General features: G+C 42.1%; 2 protein-coding genes across 7 annotated transcripts in view; one reads left to right on the top strand and one right to left on the bottom strand.

Moving 5' to 3' along the window:
- Positions 1 to 10,895, top strand: part of dnah5 (dynein, axonemal, heavy chain 5) — a 103,844-nt gene extending 92,949 nt beyond the window's left edge. The window contains exons 83-87 of one of the 3 annotated variants that reach the window (XM_037784867.1): positions 3,817 to 4,032; positions 5,429 to 5,641; positions 6,527 to 6,679; positions 8,984 to 9,215; positions 10,395 to 10,895. In XM_037784867.1, the coding sequence (XP_037640795.1) occupies positions 3,817 to 4,032; positions 5,429 to 5,641; positions 6,527 to 6,679; positions 8,984 to 9,215; positions 10,395 to 10,546 (966 nt within the window). In that variant the 3' untranslated portion in view covers positions 10,547 to 10,895. Of the gene's footprint in view, positions 1 to 132; positions 254 to 3,816; positions 4,033 to 5,428; positions 5,642 to 6,526; positions 6,680 to 8,983; positions 9,216 to 10,394 lie in introns of those variants that run through there. The other 2 variants (XM_037784868.1, XM_037784869.1) reach the window with 2 other exon arrangements.
- A 1,719-nt stretch (positions 10,896 to 12,614) lies between these two features.
- Positions 12,615 to 16,618, bottom strand: part of adcy2a (adenylate cyclase 2a) — a 65,774-nt gene continuing 61,770 nt past the window's right edge. For all 4 annotated transcript variants that reach the window (XM_037784870.1, XM_037784872.1, XM_037784871.1 and 1 more), the window contains 2 exons: positions 14,563 to 14,687; positions 12,615 to 13,028 (listed from right to left, as the gene is read on the bottom strand). In XM_037784870.1, coding sequence (XP_037640798.1) covers positions 12,876 to 13,028; positions 14,563 to 14,687 — 278 coding nt within the window. In that variant the 3' untranslated portion in view covers positions 12,615 to 12,875. The remainder of the gene's footprint in view (positions 13,029 to 14,562; positions 14,688 to 16,618) is intronic.

The raw sequence follows: 16,618 nt of genomic DNA, 5'->3' as shown, positions 1-16,618 counted from the left end.
CTGATAAGAGCTGCTGTCTCGGGGATTTCATGTTTGCACATTCACGCCCTATCTTTCTGCATTTTTGTTAAAATTCTGCACCTGTCATGTGGCGTTGCCGTTTGCTTCAGTTTTTTTTTCCTCTGCTGTCAGCTCTCACCGACATCACAAACGAGCAACATGGAAGCAATGATGTTTCTGCAGGACGCTGACACACTGCGCTCTTGTCACATCCAGATACAGGCTGCCATGTGTGATTTTTAAGATAAAAATGCAAGCATGCTCATTTTTATTACAGATTACGTATGATTTATTAATGTGCTTGTGTGCTTAACTGGTGGGTTTGCGTGTGTGCTGCATGTGTGCCTGTGTGTGTGTGTGTGTGTGTGTGTGTGTGTATGTCTGGGGGCAGTTCCTGAGCTAGTTTCATTAAAGCTAGTTTCATTATGATGGATGCTCAGGGCTGCCAGGCTCAGCAAGCTTATTCCTCCGCACCGCCTCTCAAATAGAGAATGACAAACACAGCCTTGGAGAACAAACACACACACACACACACACACGCACACACACGCACACACGCACACACACACACACACGCACACACACACACACACACACACACACACACACACACACACACACACATATACACACACACACACGCATAAATGCACACAGTCACAATGTTCAAACACACATACCGTGTACACGCAAATGCACACACACATGTTCACACTTTGTCTACAGATAGAAAAAGAAAATACACAACAGAACACACTGTGTGTGTGTGTGTGTGTGTGTGTGTGTGTGTGTGTGTGTGTGTGTCTACACTTCTGTGCATTTAAATGAAATGCAGACAGACAGGAACAAAGCTAAAATTCCCTAAGAGGAAACAAATGACCACAGCGAGGGACAAAGGCTATTCTGTCCAGCACCCAGTGACTCTCTCTTCCTCACCTCCCGTTTCTCTCTGTGTATTAGTCAGGCGCTCTCCTGATGTTTGACTGTATTCGATTGCACAGCGTGATGGATGTTTGAGGGTTAGACTAGCTGATGACGACATACATCACAAGGGTCTTTTATTTCCCCAATGCAAACTCTGAGCCGCTGGCATAAAAGGGTGTTTGCGAAAACGTGCTAACATGCACAGATGCTGCTCTTATTTTCTTTGCGCTAATTGCAGTCTCACGCCATTACACCATTCTTGATGTGTTGGAAGTGAAGACAGGTCTCCCTAAAAATAAGACAAAGCTTACATCATATTGGATCTGTCTTTGGTTTCCAGCGGCTTTGCTTACATGACATTGTTGATCAGATTAAAGCGTTGTACAGTCATTACAAAGTAAGTTTGTTTGAATATAGTTTTTAGAAGGAACCTCATTAGTCTCACTGCAGTATCAGATGGTCCGTCTTCCTGTCATCATTTAACTACAGAGACACTAACTGCGAGATGTCTTTGAACCAATTAAAAGAGCGGTTTCAACTCGCTGCCTTTGATTTTTTTACAATTTAAAACATCCTTACTAGAATAACTTTGCCTCCAATTTTAATCCAATTAAAATATCATCAATGACAGATGTTTAACCCCTACTAGACCAGCAGTTCAGTATAAATAAACCATATTAGTGAGCCAGTTTGTATTCAGGTTTATGCCATGAGATCAGTGAGACCACATTGTCAAGTTTTTTTATCCTATGAGACCAGCTGGAAACTTGGTATTGACTGCTACAGAGTCACTATTTGAACAAATTTTTCCTCAGTAGAGAAAAACTTAACCGTGATGTCGAGTTGTTTGCTGCTTTTTATGCCTTTTATTGGATAGATATAGTGAAAAGATTACAGAAAACGAGGCAGAGAAGGATGCAGCAAATGTTCCCAGTAATTGGTGCAGCACAACAAAGTATCGGTGTCTTGTCTTAATGCTTCTACATCACAAACATCTCATATAGCCACATAGGTGGCACAGCTACCCATCACCATAGAGACAGGAGCCCTGCTGCTGCAGTGAAATGAGAGGTTTTCTAAAGGGACTCTGGTGTTCGGAAATACTACCGCTTTTTGTCCACAGGGACCGCCAACACAAAATGAAAGTTCCTCGCAGTAACTGTGACTATACATAGAATGTGATGCGTCTGTGAAGATTGTGACACCAATGTAATGTGACTTACATAGTAATGTTACCTTTGAACAGACGTATCAGTACGTGTATAGCATTATTATAGCATTTCATACTAGTTGGTAGGGGTGTCCCCAACTAAGAATTTACATAGTCAAATCTGATCGGTCAAGTCTTGCTTGTCGTCACTTGATCGTCGAATCATGTTTTTGTTTTGCTCATTGATCGCCCTCTGTTTATGTTTTATATATCTATAGATAAAAAAGTAAAAACAACAAAATGACTGGCCGAGATACATGTGACTATCACCTAGCTGTTTCAGAATGATGGACAGCGCCTTTTGTTGTGTGTACTGTGTGTTGGTGCAAACGGAGATCGATGGACAGACAGAACACGGTTTCATAGCCTGCTTGCTTTTCGTGGTTGTATATAGAACTTTTGTCCCTAATTACATTTTCCCCCGTTGTAGTAATCCACAGACAGAAGGGAAACGACAGAGAAGTGAAGGGACAGTCAACGAGAGAGCGAGAGAGAGACTCAAGTCGCAAACAGCTGTTACACGCGCCATGAACAGCTGTTTCTATGGGCCTTCCCCCAGCTGATTTTAGAGCTTTATTCACAAGTTATTTCGCTTTTTATCGCCAAGATGCTGCATCGATGGTCCCGCAAACTTGCGATAGTGGAATTTCATCTGCATGGTGATTTATTCATGCACAGTGGAGGAGATTAATTGGAAGCATCCATCCATCCATCCATCTTCAACCGCTTATCCGGGATCGGGTCGCGGGGGCAACAGCTCCAGCAGGGGACCCCAAACTTCCCTTTCCCGGGCCACATTAACCAGCTCTGACTGGGGGATCCCGAGGCGTTCCCAGGCCAGAGTAGAGATATAATCTCTCCACCTAGTCCTGGGTCTTCCCCGTGGTCTCCTCCCAGCTGGTCGTGCCTGGAACACCTCCCAAGGAAGGTTTTTTAATTGGAAGCAATTATTTTAAAATCTTTATTACCACTATTATTAATAGGCTGATATTCATACCAAAATAGGCTATATATCTGTTTTCTGTGTAAAATCAGACATTCAGCACCCCCGTGTAGCCCTAACGGAGTGATCCTTTGTTTCCACATTTTTACGCCAGTGCGACGAATCGACTGTGAGATTGACAGTTGAATCAGACTTCTTAGATTCTATTTGAGGTCACCACCTTTCTAGATGCGTGCACCATTGGACTGGGAGGAATATCATGAATCTCCCACGTGTTACACCCTCACAGTGAAGCGCTTCACTGGAGGGGAGGGGGGGGGGGAGTGAAAAGAAGCAGCTGGTGACGCTGTGTGTATCAGAAGAGACACTTGGCTGTCGACACTTAACCCTGTCCGACAGTGGCTTAGCAGTGACCAAAACTGCAGTGTAGTGCGAATATGTATTTGAAACTGAAGTAAAAAAAGAGGTTCCCAACCCTCAAAAAAAGGCAGTACATAAAAATCTATTCCACATTGGAGACTGTTTCACCCATAAGCTCCGCCAGCCTGTTTCTGCCAGCTCAGTGTGAGGTGCTAAGCTGCTTCATGGGGGCACTAAGGACCTCTCACAGCACTTGTTGTGAGAGGAGAAGGATGATGCATCTCAGGCTTTTTCTTTCTGAAAAATATATTTTTCACGAATGCTCTGAAAGCCGAAATGACCTCGGGTTCAATAACGATTGCTGTGTTCTCTTTTACAGTGTCTGCCAGCCTATGACACCCCAGAGGTGTTCGGTCTGCACCCGAACGCAGACATAACCTACCAGAGTAAGCTGGCTAAGGACGTACTGGACACCATACTCAGCATTCAGCCTAAAGACAGCTCGTCGGGCGGAGGGGAAACCAGAGAGGCCGTGGTGTCGAGGCTGGCTGACGACATGCTGGAGAAACTGCCTCCTGACTACGTGCCTTTTGAAGTAAGCCTGTATGTATGCCATGTGTGTGTGTATGTGTGCACACCGTGAACAGCCCGAGGTGAGTGTTTTAGGTTGAGTGAAGCAACATGTGCAATGTGCTCCCCCCACTCACCATGTGTGCTGTGCAAAGTGGCCGGTGTGTTGCTGTCAAGAGAGGTGGGATGCGTGCTGGTGAGGTGATGGAGGGTTGTGTGTGTGTGTGTGTGTGTTAGACATGAGAGAGAAAAGAAGACTAGAAATAGAGGGGTTGTGAATATAGCTGACTTTTGCTAGCTTTTGTGTTATTTTGGGGTTTTCTCTCCTTTTTTTGTCACATAAGAGAAAGTGCGACGAGAATGTGACTTTTCTGAGGCGCAAAGCTCGTCACGGAAAACTTGTCACACCCTGTCTCTCTACCACTCTCACTTCCATCTATCTGCCGGCTGTCTGTCCGTCTGTCTGCCTGTCTGTATAGCATATGAAAGCATTGAAAACTAGATTAGCCCCAAACATTTTTTTTAAAAATGAGGGACAATTGTACAGAATTGAAATGCCCGAACGAATGTAGGGAAATACAGAAATGTAAACGGGGAAACGACAATCCATCTCTCTTCTTTTCTGTTCCTTATAAATACTAGTAACTATAGAAACCTCACATCCTGTGCTCAGTTTGTACCTGAAGCAAGTGAACAGTTTGTATGCATTATCCAGGTAAGAAAGAGAAATGCTTATGCAACACTTCCTAAGTTGAAAAAGGATAAAACAAATCTTTATTTTAAGAAGAATAAATTGACTTGCATTTATTTATATAGCGCTTTTCTAGCCTTCCAACCACTCAAAGCATTTTACATTACATCTCAGCATTCACCCATTCGGGCAGAGGCTGCCATGCAAAGTGCTAACCTACCCCATCTGGATCTAATCTAAATACTCATTCACACACCTTCGGGAGCAATTGGGGTTAACTTGTTCAAGGATACTTCGACATGTTACCGGAGGAGCTGGCGATCGAAACCGCCGACCTCTCCGATGTCTGAGCTCTATCTCTGAGCACACAGCCGCCCCATAAATCTGCGTAAGTGTGCTCTCGAGTGTGCATTGATTCTGTTCTTACTTAAGAATAAATCCCACATAAGAAAAACATCGGTGAATGCCAGATTCTTCAGGGAAAAACTATGTAAGTGGGTTTTAAAAAATGAATTTCTTGTTAAGAAATGGTTGGTGAATGAGGCCCAAGATATGTGGAGAGTGGAGGTCAACAGAATTGTGGTCCATTTCCAGCTCGTGAACACGTCTTTCTGTATCGACTTAGCCAGCCTGTGTGTGTGTGCGCTCATGCGTCTTCACTCCATGCATTATAAATCCTTCAGGAGACTCATTAAAGTTTCATCTTCTGATTCGATTTAAACGTAACCAGGTGAGAGAGCGCCTCCAGAAGATGGGTCCTTTCCAGCCCATGAACATCTTCCTGCGTCAGGAAATCGATCGGATGCAGAGGGTCATAGTTCTCGTCCGAAACACCCTGACGGACCTCAAGCTGGCCATCGACGGAACCATCATCATGAGCGAGAATCTGCGGGACGCCCTGGATTGCATGTATGACGCACGCATTCCTGCCCGCTGGAAGAAGGTTGGTTGAGAGAATTGCCTTGGATTAAAAAACTGCCCATTGTGCCCTTAACGTGATATTACTCACAGCAATTCACTTTTTCTCTCACGCTGGATAAATTCATCTGTAGACTTAACATTTTTTCAATAAAAAAAAAAACTAACAAACCACTTTAGGGAGCCTCGAGGCACAAATTAATCTCTCAAAGTTTTTTTTTTTTTTATTACTGTGCAGGTATAATTTCTCTAATGTTATTATTGTCCTCAAGTAAATCAAAGGTTTACTTGTTTGTTTCCGACAACATCCGATATGTCTTGCGAGCTAAAAGGGAGCTCATCATCATCAGTCAACTTCTAAGTTCTCTTTAGCCCACACTGATGCTCCTTACCTTTTATTTATGTACTTTATTTTAAAATGTAAATCCATTTCGGTGATGAATGAAAATGTTTGTAACAAACTTAGTAGATGACATTGCTACAATATTAATATTAAGAGAGGGGGAGCTACAGCAGAGAAATCCACAAAGAAGTATGACTTGGCATGACTGTTCCCGTCTCTTATATTGGAATCACTCTGTTGGCATTCAAGTCGTGCTCTCAAAAACATTACATTCATCATTAGAATAATTTAGACGTTGAATGGCTTCCTGGCTGCGATTCAGAACTTCTCTACCTGCGGTGTGCTATCCGCTGTTGGCCCATACGCCTCCACTCCACTGTGTTTTGTTGCATTCTAATCTTATTTCTTCTTCTTTTCTTTTTCTCTCCCCTTGCGGTGATTCACAATCCAGTTCTTCACGTCTCCCCGTTGTCTTCTTCTCTGATCCGTCTGGATGACAGTTTTCTGTGTTTCGCTGTAATGTTGTTAAGTCCATGTTGTTGTTGTTGTTCGTCTTTGTTTTTCCAGGCATCGTGGGCCTCCAGCACCCTGGGGTTTTGGTTCACGGAGTTGCTTGAGCGGAACCGGCAGTTCCAGGCTTGGATCTTTGAAGGGCGGCCCAACTGCTTCTGGATGACAGGCTTCTTCAACCCGCAGGGCTTCCTGACAGCCATGAGACAGGTACACACGGCATCAGGCTACCTACCTACTTACCCACCGCCGTGGAGGACACCAGATGGCACGCTGAGGGAGAGCAGGCACACAGCCACATTCATAAACACGCGCATGTACATGTACACACACACACACACACACACACACACACACAGTTTTCTAATGAATTCCAATTTATATTAATGTGTGAGGAGTGAATACTACAGAGAGATGTAATCTGAATGTTTAACCCTAATTAATCCAGATCTCAAGTCACGCCCCTGTTTTTCATCTATCTATATTATTATTCATTATTATATGTTTTAAAGGGGACATATCATGCTAATTTTCAGGTTCATACTTGTATTTTGGGTTTCTACTAGAACATGTTTACATGCTTAAATGTTCAAAAAACACATTATTTTCCTCATACTGTCTGTCTGAATATACCTGTATTCACCCTCTGTCTGAAACGCTCCGTTTTAGCGCATTTAAACAGAATGGCAACGGAATTGCGTTTGCTAGGAAACAGCTTGGGTCCATGTTTACTTCCTGTCGGCTGTAATTCACATACACTGCAACAGGAAATAAACTGGGACACATTTAGAATGTTTACGTTTAAAACTGTGAAATTGCCTAAATATTGTATATTTGTGACATCACAAATGTACAGAAATCCTGATGGCTCGTTTCAAACGCACAGTTTCTGAATACGGGCTGTGTGTGTTTATCTGTGGATTATTTTGATACTTTCACAGTATTTATATATCACTTAAACTTGCTTTATAATATAGAAGACATGAAAATTGCACTTTTTACAATATGGGACCTTTAAATTCCAGAAATGTATATAGATTTGCAATATTGGACAAGATAAATAAAATTAACTTGACTAGATTTCTATTGAACAATTAAAAAACAAGTGAAAATTTGACGATAATATGTACTTCAAAGCAAGCTCCCTGTCGTTAACAATTTATATGTTGTAATATGTTTAAACTGTATTTTTCTTTTAACTGGAGAGTCAGTTAGCTATTCACCATTTTTCGAAGCATTTTCCGAGCTGTCCTTGCTACAAGAGGACATTATTGACTGTAAACTACAGTGAACGGTGACTTTTTATACATGAAAAGGTTTTGGTGAACAAAAGTAAAAATAGAAGCAGAGGAGCTTTTGATGAAGTATTATACAAAGTCTAAAGGTCTAAAATATCAGTATTTTTATTGAAAATGAGGGTGAGCGGATTATGTTCCTAAAATAGCATCTAATTAACTTCAGATCATGAACTTTGTTTCATAAATAATGAGAATTTTAATCATTTCATACATGGCAGGTGTCCATATTTGCACTTTAAACACTTTGTATAGTGACTCTTATTGGGGAGGTCTTGCTTTTATACTACAGCGGAGACCTATAACATCTATTTCACACAGGAGTGTGTCTATTTTTTCAGTATTTGTTAACGCTTTTCAGTTTGAAATAAATCTGTGTTTTGCACTTATGTTGCTGCCTCCACTGGGCCGGTTATCTACCTTTTTACTCCTGCTAGTCTTTTTGTCTGGCAGCAACAGATTTCCATGATGATTGATGGCCTTAGGTTATTGGTATTTTTTAACTGAATGTGGGGGCGATCCAGATCTGAGGTCTGGTTATCGTATACAATATCTATGAAAATGAGCCGAGGTAGAGACCCGAGGGCTGAGGAATGTCTTCAGGGCCAACAAATCAATTTACTTTGCAATTTAAGTAGTAGTATCAGGAAACCATTTAGCATTGGCGTCAGCTTTATCTGACTTCTTGTATTATTTATTCCAGTCGGTGGAAAAGTCCCAGTTGCATTAAGAGCAAATATTGTGGATGCAGATATCTGTATTTTCCTGAGCAGGGATTTGTTGGACTACTGTGTTAGTTCCTCAATAAAGCCGTCATTTCCTCTCACTGAGCTTCTATACCGCCTTCTCAGGAGAGACACTGTCCCTTTCTGTTCAATCAATTTTGTCTGTTTTTTTTTCCTCTTTCAAAATGAGGATAAAATGACAGAGGATACAATACTCACATTTAATTTGTGCACTCTGCCCTCGCTCTTTTTGAGTCGTATGGGATTTATTTACTTTCCGTTGGCACAGCATCTCGCAAAACAACGCCATCGATGGAGTGCACCTTCCCTACACTGCTTTTTTAATATTGTACTCCATTACAGCCATGTTCTCAAAATTGATTTTTTTTTTTTTTTTTTGTGGAGAAACGGTCGCCAAATGTCAGCTGTCACACTGCCATATTATACTGCCCACATCACTGCCTTAACCTGTGGATTTGTCCCTGCACTTATAGGAGATCACTCGAGCCAACAAGGGCTGGGCCCTGGACCGCATGGTGCTGTGCAACGAGGTGACGAGGTGGATGAAGGACGACGTCACCCAGCCCCCCGCAGAGGGAGTGTACGTCTACGGCCTCTACCTGGAGGGAGCCGGCTGGGACCGCCGCAGCTGCAAACTCATCGACTCCAAACCCAAAGTCCTCTTCGAGATGATGCCCGTGATCAGGATGTACGCCGAGAATAACGGTGAGGTTTGATTATCTGAGAACATTTAGATGGAGAGATCGTTTTTCGTTACATAGTTTAAGTAAAAAAAAGTGTATTTTGACGATGTGTCTGAATTGAAAACTCTAATCTGCAAAATCTTTTAATCCTGTCTTTTATATACAGGATCAGTCTCTTTAGTCTTTGTCAGTCTCAGTCTATCCCTCTTCTCTCCTCCCCAACATTTGCATCCCACGCAGTCATTCAGAACGGATGGATATAACATTTAAATGTCAAGCAGACTAAGTGCTATTTATTTTGTCTGGGAATAGATTACTGGCAGTATGTAGCACAGTGTTTGTTCTGGATAAGAGCAGACTATATTCAGGCAGGCAGCAGAGAGACAGGCCCCGGCGGACGCCTGCGAACGAGGCAGACTGGGAAATGAATTAATGATCCAATGATACGCGTAATGCGGTTTGTTTACACCGTGTCCCCTCCCAGCTTTTCCCACTAGAAGACTGCCTGCTGGGTTTGAGTGTGTGTGTGTGCCAGTGCAAAGGAGACTGGTGAGGGATGTTTCTGTAGACAAGTGGTTGCAAGAGCATCTATGAGACGTGTGTGTCTTCAGAACGCCTCTGAAACCCCTCTACTTCCCAGTGAAACGGAAGTTAAAGCGTCTTTAGCTTCTGCACTGTGAGTATTCTCCAGTGAAACGCAAAATTTGAGCGGTGTACAGTTACAAGAGGGATTTCAAATCCTTTGCATTTGATTGGACCGCTAAAACGTGCTTAAAGCACGCATTTAGCACTCCAGCTTGTTGTCACCGACGACGGGCTACCAACTAACCAGCTACCAAGCTGACTGCCTAAAAAACAAATAACAAGTGGTGCAGTGGGAGTAATGGGGAAACATGTTCTCCTAATCTGAGCTATTTGCCTGATTTGAGCAGATTTATGACTTCATAAAAAACAGATGTTTAGTTGAACACAGCTGGGTGTCCCAACGGCATCTCCTCCCTGATTTAAATATTTCATCGACTTGAATTACTTCTCGGTATAAAGATGGTTAATTATGACCTTAATTTAGAGAGAATTCCGCCAGCTGCTGCTCTGTTTTCCATCACTTTTCATCAAATATGTTAAAGTTGCTGTATTTGATTTTCGCACTCCAGCAGTGCGTAGCAAGTGACACTTGTTTTGTTGTTCATCTGTTTCGCAGGTGTGAAAGATTCCCGCCTCTACTCCTGTCCAATCTACAAGAAACCAGTAAGGACCGACATGAATTACATCGCAGCTGTAGACCTGAAGACTTCACCTCCTCCAGAATACTGGATCCTACGGGGCGTGGCACTCCTCTGTGATGTCAAATGATCGCTTCATGTTGAGAAACACATCTTGAGAGGAGGTTAGACATGATTAACTTCCCAGCTGTTACCATGGCTACCACTATATCTATATCTTGTGACAGTAGGGGCACTAGTGGTTAAACATGCGCTTCCAGACAATGGGGGAAAAAAAGCCTTCCGAAACATCAGTTTAGAAGGACTTCTTAGAATAACGTTAGTCCATCACTGTCCCTCCTACAGTATAATCCATCTGAAAGTGACAGAAAGACAATCGGTCTTATTACTGTGCAGCAAAATGTCAGGAGTTGAGATCAAATAATGTATTTACTTCAGTCAACAGAAGGTCAAAACAGGAACAACTTTAAAACATGTCAGTGTTATCTGTTTTGCTTGAGGTCTAAAGGGGACAAAGACGGCTGTGGTGTAACGACTGAAGGTCAGCAATAAATGTCTCGTGTGCTTTTAGTATTGGGTCTTCAACTAGCTGTGGCTGCAGTGTACCTACAATAACTGAAGTCACAAAGATAAGAGCATAAAAGTTAAAGATTCATCATGTGGGTCAGTAATCATCTAATCACCATTTCGAGTGAGTCACCCAAATTGTATCTATTTGTACTTTTGATTTTTAAACAGATTTGTTTGAAATTGGAGTCTCTTAAATTGGAAACAGCATGATTCAACTTTGGCCCTGATGTGTCTAGACATACTGCGTCTGTCCATCTGCTCACCAGGAGCCCAATGTCATGTTTGTACCACGCTCTCTAGAGGCAAAAACATGTTGAACCAAAGAGGACTAAGTCTAGTCAGAAAACAGATTGATGTTATCCACATTCCAGTGTGCAGGGATATTTTCATCATCCTGCTGTTTATTGTAAATCAAGTGCACACTCCTGTCATGTTAATATGCTGGGAGCTGGTCAATAAGATGAGTAGAAGGCAGCACACACACCACTTGCTTTGTCTCCTTGTCTCCCTGCATCACAGGGAATAAATTCCCCGAAGTCCATTCCCATCTTGAGAAAGGTCCCTGTGACCAAAACGTCGACTCGTTTTAAAATGTATCAATACAGAGGTGAGAAGTTTGTGCGTGAATTTACTTTTTTCTTTGATAAAGGCAAGTAATAACACTCAGTAAAACTGAAATACATAGAAATTTTAATTAAGTTTTTACAAAAAACAATAGCATCATCAAAACATCAAAACACTTTTTTGGTAGTATTTTCTTTTGTTACAAAACCACCGTACCATATTCACTCTAAAGCTACCCTGTACACGGATCAGGCTCGGGTTTCCCAAATTAAAATCATCTCACTAAAATCATCTTCATCCCTTTTTGTTGTCGGCGTTGTCTAAACAGCAACTAACACTTCAGCAGGCGTCTGACCTGTGCCATAAATACTTATGTAAACAGTCAGTGAAGACGAGATGATTCAAGTGCTAAAACAAGATTTGGGAAACTTGGCGCTGCATGAATATCACAACATATTCATAGAATCTTTTTTTCTGCTTTTCCCTTTTATGGACCGCCTGTAAAATACATCCAAGACTTCGTGCTTCTAACAAGGTTGATGGAGTTATGTACACATATGTGTGTCTCCTTGTTGGCTGGTTGTTTTGGAAACGGGACCAGCTTTCTCCTTTTGCAGCAGTGCTCATGCAGTTTTCCCTTGTAACATTTGTCCTCTACTTTACTCCATCTGTGGCCTTTTGTATAAAACATTTAAGTTGGGGGCACGCAAACGTCCTTATATCCGTTACACCAGTATATCTTCTCTGTGTTAATACTCTGAGATGCTTGTTTTTTGGATGCTCTTCAAGAGACCTGATGTGAGAATTGTAGCCACGTTCTTTGTTTTTCTACTTCTTACTGTACATCGTTTGACGTCCTAAATGTACCATGTCCTGTAAAGTGAACAGAATATAGATTGTTTTTGATGTACCTGGCTGAAAAAGAGGCTTTCATGGCAAAGTGACAGCCTCCCAGAACTGAGTCAGAATACTAATTTAGACCATATCAGACTCTTCTCTGAGTGACTTGTGCCACTGTGGCTTTTCTGGATCCAACATTCAAATTCTAATATATTTCAGGGGGGTTATTGCCTACTTGCTGTACATGCTACTCTTACAGTTACATACAGTAAGTGACTAAATGTATACTATAGCTGTGGCAAAGGTAACTTGCAATGCAACATTAAAATCAGATTTCTCTCCTTCTTGCAGTGCAGACCTGATTCCTTTGTGTCACACTTTGTTTCTGTTACAACAGCATTGAGAAGATCAAATCTCCTCCATCTGTAGTGAACATCTGTTCTTTTTTCCCGTGCTAATTCAGCATATTCTGATCCGAGCCAATCTTACAGCATTACATTCCCTTGAGACAGTGAGCGGGTCATCTCTGTGTGCACAAAGTATGTCTTGAGCTCTCCTTTGCCCTTGACGTTGATGATGCCTCTACAAGAGCACATGTAGCCCAGGGTCAGGAGGATGCGACTCGTCTCCTCCGTCACCTACAGGGAGAACCAGATGGGTAACGTCCACTTTGCTTATCGTACACAACTGAATTCAATTCCTGCAGGCTGAAAAACTCAGCTCTCCAAAGGAATACATTTCACTCTGCATCACCAGACCTCTATTGCACGTTAGCAGACAAAATATAAAGAGATATAAAGTGTTTTCTAAATCCTAAACTTTACATTCATTTCATACAAGATTGCAAAAGATATGTGTTAGGTAGAGCTGTAATCACAGGTGCGTCCCGTCCATAGACTGTATATAAAGATGGATGACATGACAGCTCCCCAAAAGTGAAGCCAAAACATCTTGATCGCCTCCTGGTGGCTGGCTGCAGTATAGGTCATAAATCCTCGATACCGCGGCTCCAGCCCCCCCGATCCCTACCGCGCAGACTCTGGCTCCAAATGGAGTCAAAATCTTGAGATGGCAACTCCTGTATCCAGGATATTTTGGCTTCACTTTTGTAAAGTGGGAGGAAGCGGAGATGCGTCGTCCATCTATATATACAGTCTATGGTCCCATCACACAGGAAGGAAAATATCTACCTGGAATAACTCATCATGTGTTATTGTTGCCTCTGCACATCTTAAAATATCAACAGGCAATCTTGGAATGCAATCGAAAGCACTGCAGTTGCGCTACACTGCACAGCAGATGGCTCCGTCAAATGTGTGCAGACTGTGAAGTGTAATACAGCCCTCTGAAGACTGAATGATTCCCTCAGCCACAAGCCATGCAGGTGGAAAACCATTATATCTTATCAGCGCCCAGACTGGGTGAAAATGTAACATTTGAAGATGTCACGTGATGTGGCGATGATGTGATGTCCTTGCTGCTATAAATAGCACGAGCAGAGTGAAGAAGAGTTTTATCTGTTAAAACATCTGTACTGACATTTAAAGTGTCTTTATATGGAAATGGAGCAGTGCTACTGCTTTGAAAGGAACCGTCAACTTCAAACACAATGTGATGTTTGACAGATGCAGAGACTTCTAGAAACTGGTTTGTTCTTCAATGCATCACAGAAAGTGTCATTTTCAACAAGTCCCATGAAACCAAACCAACAAGTGTTAGTCTAATACGACCGACCTTCCTGCCCTGTCTGTAGTTCTCAGCCTCAAGTCCATTCATTCCTCATGAAGATGTGAATCTTAAGAAATGGGTCACAAATGTATAGTTGTGGTTTTAATTAATTTCCTATTATTTAGCAAATATTATTAATTTGTATTATTGTTGGAAACTATTTTCAGCTGTGGATTAATAGATACTATTGAGTGTAAACAGCATCAGGACAGTGTATGTGTATATGGCCCAATGGTAATGAACATGTCACCGAGCGCTGCAGTGTGGCTAAAGTAGTTGATGTTTGCAATATGCTCTTTGGCACAGAGCAAAACGCTACATCAGGCTTTGGCTACACAGACGATACTTGTTAGGTTTCAATTCAATTGTTGGTTTTGGGCTTTTCATGGGTTGTGTTGACGAGAAGAAAAATAGAGAATATCACCAAACATATCCATTAATTACCTGTATTTTTCCCAGGACTCCAGTGCTGTCCATTCTGCTGGCTACATTCACCGTGTTCCCCCAGATATCATACTGTGGTTTCTGGGCTCCAATGACTCCAGCTATCACTGGACCATGGTTGATACCTGACAGAGGACACCAAGCAATCAGTCAACATTTCAGATGTATCTGTACCATATTTACTCAGTTACATTTTCAGATTCTTGTTTTTTCCAATCAGAATGGGAAATTACAGCACATAGGACATGGTAGTAGTTGGGGCACATCTAAAGCTAGGGTCATGTGACCTACTTAACCAAGGCTTTAGTTCGATGTAAGAGAGAAACTCAGAAGGTATACCGCTTTTTCTGTTTAGGTGTAAGAATATTTCCTTCATTGGCATTTTGTGAGTTCATTTTGTTTATCAGACGTAGCAAACTCCCCACTCGCGCAATGCATTCTGGTACATCGTCAAATTTATTTCCATCAGCACTGACTGGACATCCATCCAGAAACACCGAGCACATTATAATTACTTTGTTTCTATTTCTGATGTCATACAAGAACAATATTAAGATGTATTTTTGATATTACTAATTAATTATTGAGTGCAGCCAGAGTGCAGCTCCAAATGGCCTTCAGCGAGAATCAGAAAAAAACAACAAAAGCTTTTCACAAGATTTCATCAGAACATGAGATGAAGTGGAAGCTAAATGCAGCTTTCTCCCCCCAACACTCCCAGCACCTCTTGCTAAGCAGACGCCGGAGCTTTTCACAGCACTCAGATGACACTGGGCCCCTCTTCACTCCGGCTTCTGAGTCAATTTCCAGATTGCTGGAAATTGCCATCTGCACAAGTGCGCATGCAGCACACACAGGCACACGGCCAGTGGTTTTGTCCAGTCCCAGTGGGTGAGGACTTCTATCTCTCTCCGATGCGTTTTATGCCCGCCTGGAAGCAGCGGGGATGTACAGTCACACACACGCACACTGCTGAGTTAATGGAGCGTCCCATGCTGCGATCTTTGCGGACAGGTTGAAGGTATCGAACTCGACTCTAACCGCATGCAGGGAGCAGGGACCTGCCCGCAATGCTTTCCTCTTCAATTCTCCCTCTATGCTTTAGTCACTCTCCCTCTCTCCCTCTGCTGTTATGTTGCCATGGCTATACCCATGTCTTGCTGCTAACATGTTATTTTCTTGTTATTTAGACATCTACCCATCTCTCTCTGTCTATCAAGGTCATGAAATGACCCCTACAGCATACCAGTGCTCTAAAAATAGAAAGAAATGGATGCACAAAGCCTACATGTCCGTGTCAGTATATAAGATATCAATGGAGCATACAGTTAGTCTACATTCAAGCTCATTATTTTAAGTAAACCCTATTCTATGTACCAAAACTCCAGTTGTGTGTTTTTAAACAGAATAATGATAAGATATGTTTTCTACCAATAGAAGAATAAGCCAGTGAGGATTGTAACCATAGAAATATAATTATTTTATTTCTATGGTTGCAACCGTTTTGAAGCCTCGAGTTTGGCATTTTGGCCGTTCGACATCTTGTTTTTTTGTAACCAGAAGTGACACGAGAGGGTGAAGCTACTGTAAGTACAACCGAACAATGAATGAGGCATTTTTAGGTGACCAAAAAGGTTATAATTAATTTTCATGAACTGAAAACACACTGTGAAAGGGTTAAAGTTGTAAGACAAAAACACGGACAACTCCCAGACCGGACAACGCAGTGGCAGCGACCTGTCAATCACAAGGTAGCCACGCCCTAAAGTTTCATGGTCTATTTGACTCTAAATGGGACCATCATTTACTGAATGAACATCATGCTGGATTGAATAAGACTTGAAACTAGCGATTGAGACCATAAACTCATGTTTACAATGTTTACTGAGGTGTTAAATGAAGAGAGAAGTAGGCTCATTTCTGTTTTTTGCAACCAGAGGAGTCGCCCCCTTCTGGCTATTAGAAAGAATGCAAGTTTAAGGCACTGGCTTCACTTTTCAGACCCAGAGGTTGGTAACCCACTGGTTGCAATAGCAGGAATATTGTTGGATTGTTA

Source organism: Sebastes umbrosus, chromosome 11 (genome assembly GCF_015220745.1).
Source record: "Sebastes umbrosus isolate fSebUmb1 chromosome 11, fSebUmb1.pri, whole genome shotgun sequence".
Lineage (NCBI taxonomy): Eukaryota > Metazoa > Chordata > Actinopteri > Perciformes > Sebastidae > Sebastes > Sebastes umbrosus.
The sequence above is the reverse complement of the archived record's forward strand: the minus strand, read 5'-3'. Positions and strand labels throughout refer to the sequence as shown.